The sequence below is a fragment of the Sinocyclocheilus rhinocerous genome, unplaced genomic scaffold (assembly GCF_001515625.1).
Source record: "Sinocyclocheilus rhinocerous isolate Xijiao unplaced genomic scaffold, SAMN03320098_v1.1 scaffold1164, whole genome shotgun sequence".
Classification (NCBI taxonomy): Eukaryota; Metazoa; Chordata; class Actinopteri; order Cypriniformes; family Cyprinidae; genus Sinocyclocheilus; species Sinocyclocheilus rhinocerous.
Window position 1 is genome coordinate 1,213,839 of NW_015643253.1, and position 8,772 is coordinate 1,222,610.

At 36.5% G+C, this 8,772-nt stretch overlaps 1 protein-coding gene across 1 annotated transcript in view; it reads right to left on the reverse strand.

The window, feature by feature from the left end:
* The window catches only part of grip1 (glutamate receptor interacting protein 1), a 156,379-nt gene that overhangs the window by 21,573 nt on the left and 126,034 nt on the right, over nt 1-8,772 (reverse strand). Inside the window, exons 15-18 of the mRNA XM_016574707.1 lie at nt 7,019-7,088; nt 4,935-5,080; nt 1,405-1,609; nt 918-1,057 (exon numbers count right to left, since the gene is read on the reverse strand). Coding sequence (XP_016430193.1) covers nt 918-1,057; nt 1,405-1,609; nt 4,935-5,080; nt 7,019-7,088 — 561 coding nt within the window. The remainder of the gene's footprint in view (nt 1-917; nt 1,058-1,404; nt 1,610-4,934; nt 5,081-7,018; nt 7,089-8,772) is intronic.

Below are 8,772 nucleotides of genomic sequence, written 5' to 3' on the forward strand. Positions count from 1 at the left end.
GATACATACTATTTGCACCTCAGTATTGTTGTACATTAACAGGATGCAATAATAATACAAGAGTGTAAATTATTATATTTATTACAATTATAAATACTTTTATCATTATTAAACACTCATTTATTTTCTTCATTTTTATTGAAAATAAATTCTGTGATGGGAAAAGTGAGAAGAGCGAGCTCGGCAAATGCCGGACTCGAACCCGGTAAATCACGTCACAAGCTAGTTCTCCGCGCCCAACGCGTTACTGCCTACACCACTGTAGCCGTTACTCTCGCCCGTCGTATTTAACCTTGTGTGACATTGGAGGGCGGAGCTACTGTAAATTTGTACTTAGTAATAGACACTCCGAATAATCTTGTTTTCCATTTGCATTAAGATTATTTTTATTACCACACTGGCAGATAATTTTACTTAAGTAAAATGCACTTAAGCCGTTACTCTCGCCCGTCGTATTTAACCTTGTGTGACATTGGAGGGCGGAGCTACTGTAAATTTGTACTTAGTAATAGACACTCCGAATAATCTTGTTTTCCATTTGCATTAAGATTATTTTTATTACCACACTGGCAGATAATTTTACTTAAGTAAAATGCACTTAGATCCCCCCCAGGAAACAAGACTAAATATCTTATATAATGTTCTTATATAGAGAATCCATATTGATTTAAGAATTTTTAGATATTTGTACTTGAAATAGACTCTGAGTATAAGCTACCTCCCTTTCAGAAACGGGCTTGACTTACCCTGCTTTCTCGGTTTTGACATACCTCCCATTCTGAAACGGAAAACCCAGAGTTTCCCTCATTTCAGGGTTAACATACTCAGAGTTTTCACTTGACCTCCTTTCTGAAACGGGCCCCTGTAGTGTACAAATAAAAAGCCATTAGGCCGTAAGTGTGCATGTCAGCACTCACATTCTCCCTGCTTCTTGATCTTCAGTGTGACAGACTCCCCTGCCATCTGCAGCAGGTGGATGGCCTCACTGAGAGGTTTGCCCTTCAGACTGTTGCTGTTAATGGCCAGGATGCGATCACCAATGTGGATGGCACCGGTCCTGTGGACACAAGAGCACACCAACTCACTCTTAAAGGGCAACTGCAATGTGTCATTTTAAAAACTTTTTTTTAAATTCCATTTCCTTTTTTTTTTTGTTGAAAACATGATTTCATTCTAATTAACTATGGCTGTTCATAGATTAAAATACTTAATTGGAATTAATCTCTTATGTTGCCTCCAGGTAATTCATTAGCATATTCAGTCATTTCTGAGTGTTTTTATATATAAAAGAATATTTTATATTTGTATAGCTTGTATATATTTATAAAGAGATATACAAGATATATACATCTTAAATGTGATATTTCTTAACTGCTGACAGGCTTGAAGACTGACAGAACGTACCTCTCGGCCAGGCCACCTTTAGTGAGGCTAGAGATGATGATGGGGTCGAAGGGCTCCTCGGTGCCCGAGATAGTGATGCCCAGCGGCCCGCCGAAGCGTTTCAGCTCCACAGTGTAAATGATGGCGCCAGAGCTCTCCTGCTCGTCTGCAACACAGGCCAACAGCACACGGGCGTCCCTATCAACACTGCCATCACGTAGGATACCTCACAGAGGGGCAGAGAGCAGAGCGAAGACACCCCTCACAACACCGGACAGAGAGAGGAGGTAGGGAGGGGAGGGATGGAAGGAGGATGTATTGACCAGAAAATAAGATATCCGTGGAGAGAAAACATGAAGGAAAAGGAACCGAAAGAAAACAAATAGAAATGGGATAAAAATACTGGGGCTGTCAATTTAATGCAGAACTGACCATTCACCAAGTCCTACAATTAGCAACTACCTTAGCATGCCATCTGCCATGGTTTTTATTTTTATATTTAAAGATTTTTTTGGATAATTTATATATAGATGTATAATTGCAATATAAAAGACCTGAATCACATTTATAAATATTTGCTGAAGATAATGTATTAAATTTATAAATATATCATAAATTATATATTTTATGATATATAATTAATATTGCAATTTCATATCAATACACACACAAAATTACAATATTATATTTGAATCAGAAATATAAATTTGCTGAAGATAATTTATAATTACAAAATATAACAAATTTATACAGATATATTATTATTATTATTATAAATTATGTTATTATAAATATGTAATTTTCAGATTGCATATATATAATTTGATTAATCAGCACATCATGTCATTAATTGGATTAAAATTGATAATTGATTGACAACCCCAAAAAAACTACCAAACTAAAAGTAAAAGAGAGAAACAACCTATTATGCTCACAAAAAGCAATAAACTAGAGAGTAATGGAAAGCCAATTGGAGAGAAGAATGATGTAAGATAATAGAAGTGGTGCATCCAGAAAAAAAAGCAAAAAATGAGAAACGGAAAATACAAGGGATTGGCAAAATAGAGATATTCAAATGCATAATACAAAAAAATGGGATATTGCATCCGTGATCCATTTCAAAAATGGATACTGCACCTACCTCTACAAATCATACACGTTATCATCCAAAGGAGAACTAAACCTCCATATCCTGGACCCACAATGCATTTCAAAAGACTAAATGTCAGATGACAGACATTTCATTTTGCCCAAAGTGACTTAGTGCATTCAAGCTGTAGATTATATCAGTATGTGTGTCCTCGGGGGATTCTCGTGCTAGTTGCTCTACCAGCTGAGCTACAGGAATCATAATGTAAATTAATTATAAGACTGAACTCATTTTGCATGCACTCAGCAAACAGACGTGGCTACAGCAACAGCGAAATCCACTTAAAAGTGTTTTATAAAATATTTGTGGCGCTGATTCATAACGCTCAACATCAATTAAGAGGTCAACTTGCCCATTTTGACATGGCTATGCCGAGAAGGAAATGCTAAAGAGAAAGAGAAAAATAGAGGAAATCAGGGCAATCGTTGTCATCTCCCACCCGCATCCACATATGAAGCGCTGATATCCGTCAGATCACAGCAGCTCTAGCTGCATTCGTTTGTGTGTGTGTGTATCTGTATACGCTGGGGGTCTGGGGATGTTCGTTTACACGAGGTTGGCTCATTACGCCTTTGTTTTTTTGATGATGGACTAATGGAGAGATGGGAGGGAAATTACCCCCATTTAGCACGCCAGTCAGCACGGCCTCTCTCAGACTGATGATTTGTTGTCACAGCTCTAAAAAAGGCCTTGTAAAAAATGAATGTCGACCTTAATGTTCCCAGCGAGAAAGATCTAAACGAGCCTCTGGCTTTGGACGTGAGGAACTGAAACACACAAGGTGCCATTTCACGGGCACAATGGATGTCCTGGATGAAATATGAATGCCAGATAAAAGTGATTCGCAGTTCTGCTTTGTAGTACGAGCATAACGCCTCTGTAGTAAAGGATTGTGGGTAATGCTTTGGGGAAAGCTGGATGAGGGCTCTAAGGGTTTCTAATCAGATAATTGAACCAAACGAGCATTAAACTGGAGCGATTAAACCTAATTTTCTTCTATGAGCACAATGCTAATAGTGTTAAGGATGAATTGTGAGGTTGCGGGAGCGAGGGGAGATGTGTATGTTGCTGTAGCCCAGCAGAAGAAGCGAAAGGTTTACCAGAGGGTCCTTCGGAGATAATGAAGATCTGTGACATTTCCAGCAGCAGAGCCACTTCAAACCCTCACAGTCTCTACATGGGCTACCTCAACGTAAAATAGAGGCTAGTTGTATTTAAGAAAGTAATTTGGGTTTTGAACAACATACGATTGAGTAAAGTATGACATTTTAATTTTTGGCTGAATTATCTGTGTAAAAAGAAGGATGTCAGCAAGGAACACCATACTTTAATCTATTTAAAAAAATGATCAAGCAGTAACTAGGCACTGAGGATGGGCGATATATTTTCAGATTGGTCGAATATATTCATGATTTTGTAGGCGAAATAAAAGCTATGATTAATTTATTCTGTGAACGAACGTTTGAAATAACAGTCTTGACCCATTAATGGTTAGCATTAATTAGCTATGTAATCTCAATATCTTGGCTCCTTGTAAAATAAAACTCTTACGTTCAATTTTGACTGTCAGCCATCTTTCTAAAGTACTATTCATTTAAAACCCTAACCTTTAAGCAACACTGTGCATATCATGATGTTTTTAATGTGCTTTAAACTCTCCATTAAGTTCTCTAAAGAGAGTATCATTAAACTAAATTCAGATAATTTCAGATAAACTAAATATCAGATTGAAAAGACTGCTCGTCTGTCTATCCTATCTCAGATTTGGACTTCAGCAGCAAAAACAGAGTAAGAGCTGGAAAGATCAATTCATTTCCATGCATCATTTCAAGCTGTACGTTTCAATTAATCAAGTCATTACTTTGATTCAACAATTCATTCAGGACAATCAGTCAAATATGTTCATGAAAGTTCCTTTTTTCAAGTCAGATTATAAAATTATATAGATATATTTAGATATTTATATTATTTTTCAAATTAATATATAATTTACATAAATTACTTTATTTTATGTTACTATATTAATACAAAATATATTTTTAGTATAAATATACACAATTATGTAGTTATGTAAGGTGAAAAATATCAAAGTATAACTTTCATCTCTGTACAGCACAGCTCAACTTGATATCCGTTTTCTGTCCTTTAGGGACTCATAGCTAATAATGCTGCCATGTTTTTTCTCATCTCGTCCTTTTTCCGTCCTTGCCGTATCTTTAAAACCAGATTACATTAGAGTAAGCTAATCAGTCAGGTTTTAATAGCTCATTCTTTATCTTGATCCTGGCAAACAAATGTTTGCATTGGATGTCTTTGCTGAGGTCTTCTATCCTCGCATTGGGGCTTTTTAGTGTTAATTTGAATCCGTGTGGGGATTGTAGTTGCAGAGGCTCAGAGGTACCTGAGTTGTCCTCGTCCTTGCGGATCTTGAGTTTAACCAGGTCTTCGCACTGCTGTAGGATTTGAACGGCATCCTCCATGGAGCAGTTATCTAGACGGATGTTGTCTATTGCCAGAAGCTTATCCCCCAGCTCCAGGGTGCCTGTCCTTTGAATGAGAACAAGAAAAAACAGTTACAAGCACAAATGTTTCAGATTTTTAAAACTAATACATCTCCATTTCATCTCGTGATATTTTGCAGAAAGGTTATTTTCTCCCTTACACAGACATTTACACATTTCGGTGTAGTCTGAGCTCACATTCTGCAAGAAATCACATCCATTATTCAGTGTATTGACCATGGTACACAGTAAAGAGCAGCCAGAGGGGCTGACGTAGATCCGATGCAAAAAACTGACTTTTAGCATATTTTTATCGTAATGGCCATAATTGTGTGTCGTTCTATATTCAGATTAGACACTGAGATGTAATCCTGCCTGAATTCACAATTATTCCACCACTTCTTCATATTAAATGGCTCACTTATTTTTAGGCTCTTTTAATAGAGCTGAAATGGAGGAGAGCAAGATGTGAAAGATTGCGAGAGCCAAGGCCATCTAACATGAGGAATACAAAGATGGACAGACCCGTATTTAACCACTCCACTGTGTACACAGCGGTTCACAACCCAATTCTCTCTCCTCCTCGCATAATTATCAGGTAAACATAAGTTCTATTATGTAAAAGCATGGGAAATTAGAGTTTGTGTGCTGAAAGAGAGGTAATTATACTGGTATACACAGCTTCCCCCAACAACCCTAACTATTGCCGTGGAGGATTTTTTCATTTTTTTCAGCTTTGTTAGCCTTTGTTAAATAGTAATAATATTTCACAATATTGTTTACTTTTTTAACAAATAAATGCAGACTTACATAAGAGATTTCCTTGAAATAAATGAAAAATTTTACCAACCTGAAACTTTTATACTGTACTATATCTCGAGCTATGAGTGAAAAGTTGTAAAAAAAAAAAAACTAAGCTAGTCAGTACAGCTAGATTAGATTTTATTGCAAACAGCCCCGCACAGACCTCACAATCAACAACAATGCAGTCAAACAGCACTCTACAACTTTCCTCAGGGCAGCCGCTGAGATTTATGTCAATATGGAGGGTTACACATTCTCCCAGCCGCACTCAATCAGAAGCCCTCCTCTGTAGCCTGGAGAAAATTAGCATTTATATGCATAAGTATGCTTTCGCAGGTCGATGCAGATAGAATACGCTCATAGTCATGCTCAATTCTGTGTGCAGATGTCATTACATTAGCCATTTGTGTCTAGATGAAGGTATTTAAGGCATGGGTGAAGTGCTGATTTGGATGAGAGTTCAGAAATGCAGTGCTGAAGTTTCAGCAGCCATTATTCTAGTCTTCAGTGTCACATGATCCTTCAGAAATCATTCTAATATGCTGATCTGGTGCTTATTTCTTCTTATTATTAATGTTGAAAGTTGTGCTGTTTTATATTTTTTGTGGATGTTTCCCCCCCCGGATTTATCTTTGATGAAAAGAAAGTTCAAAAGAACAGCTTTTATTTGAAATGTAATAATTTTGTAACATTCTAAATGTCTTTTTACTGTCACTTTTGATCAATTGAATGCGTCCTTGTTAAATAAAAGTATCAGTTTCTTAAAAAAAAAAAAGAAAAAAAAAACTTACTGACCCCTAACTTTTGAAGTGTATAGTGTATACCATGCAAAATACGAAAATAAATGATGTTAGGCAACTCAAAGCAAGCACAATTATTTTCAAAACTTTCTTTTTTGCATTTTATTTATTTATTTTTTTTAAGTTGTGCTGAGTCAAAACGATCGGAGGATGTTATGTTTTTAGAGCGTGTTTTGTTGAGTGAAATATTGTGCACTCAGGTAGAAAACGTAATCCATCTATTATGTATTTTTTCTTTAATATAGCAAAGCGAGAGATGCTGGCGGGTGTAGCTGCGTTAGAGGCTGTATGAGTTATTATGCAGGAGATTAGCGTTTCTATAGAATTTAAGAGTACATTTTAAAGGAGATATGGTGCAAGACAATGATGCGAGGCGGTACCTGTGCGCCACGCTGCCTTTTTTTATGTCAGAGATGATGAGTGCATCTCCGGGCTTCCTACTGGAAGGAGCTGTGAAGAGAGAAGAGAACAATCAAACTTGTTTAATGGCAAATCTCACTCATTTTCTGTAGGCAACACTGCTGATTATCTAACTTTGAGTCATTCTTAATTAACAACTTAGAAGTTTTTTAAAGGTACAATACTTTCTTAAGGTTCCGCCTTGGTAACAAAAGTGTCTTTAAAGTTGGAGAGAGAAAATCTGATGACACAGCAAGAGCTTTGTATCGACTTGTAGTGCCTCTTCGCATGGTTGGTGGAGAACTAGCTGCTTTTGGTAGCGTGAACAAGTACTTGTCAGTCCAGTCAAGTCGGAACTGATGGTTTTGTTGTCTATTTTACAATTTTCCAGCTCGGAGAATGACATGATGACACTGCAAAAGATGCCACTCTCAATGACTGACAATGGAGATGCTCATTTTCCACAGTACCGGGTGGACGATAGTCTCACAGCAAATAATAGTACATATATAAAAACGACAATCTTTAACCATAAAGAAATCACTCTGAACCAGCCTGAATGGTTTACTTGTCTTAGTGGTTAAGACCAACAAATAAGCTTAAGCTTTGGTTTAAGCTGTTTTTTTTCCCCCCACCAGGGAAGTATAGGATAGTTGTTCTCGACATTTTTGACTCTAAAGCCCCCCATCGTCCAACACAATATTCAAAGCTCCCCCCATATACAGTACTGTAATCTTTTCTCTCTTGTATATCTGCTGTAATTATGACAAAACTGCTTGTTTTTAAACTTTTTATTAGGAGAACATGGTTAAGTTATTGATATATTAAACAAATTAACCATGATTTAACTATTTTGTGAATGCAGATGTTTCAAGATCTGTATGTTCCTCAATAAAAACAATAGTTATATATATTACATAATAATAAAAAAATGCTCTATATTACTATAAATTAATAAATATATAGCCTAAAAATGCTGCCAGCTCTCTCAGATTTGGAACAGAGCCATTACGTTAGTGTGAAATAGACCTTTTTAGCAGCTCTAGTCATATTCTGGTGCACAGGGGACAGATGCGAGTGCATAATCACATGTCATATGGTCGCTAACCCACCAGGAGCATCTGGAGGTGTGATATCAAACTTCTCGAGTGACGCGCCAGATAATTTTTCTCTTAGTAAGAGCTCAGGGTGATTCATGTTCACTTAATGCATCACAGACAGACTGGAAGGTCGTGTCTTTTTCACTTCGAATAAGAAAAATAAACTCTTTTGTTAATCCTGCTCACTTTTCTACTTAATATGCCTTCCAGATGGTGGGACAGCTTAATCATCATCAAATCTGATGCTCTGTGCAGCCTGCCAGTGATGGGGAATTATCCTATGCTGCCCTGTGGGGGTCTGTTCTTTAAGCTTTACGCATTGAGATGCCGAGCATGTGCCCATGTCGGACAGACGGTTCCAGAGGTTTTCTGTGGTGGGTTGTTGCGGTTCGAGAACAACCCTGCAAGCTCCAATTGACAGAGCAGCTTGATAACTTGAGAACTTGATTAATATGATGGAATATCTCAAAGCCTATACAATAAATAAATCTATAAAAAATATAACAACAATAAATAATTTAAAATACAAAATATGTAAATTTTTTGTAAATAAATATAAATGTATGTAAATATAACATATTTTTTGAATTTATATATATATATATATATATATATACAGTATATATATATATATA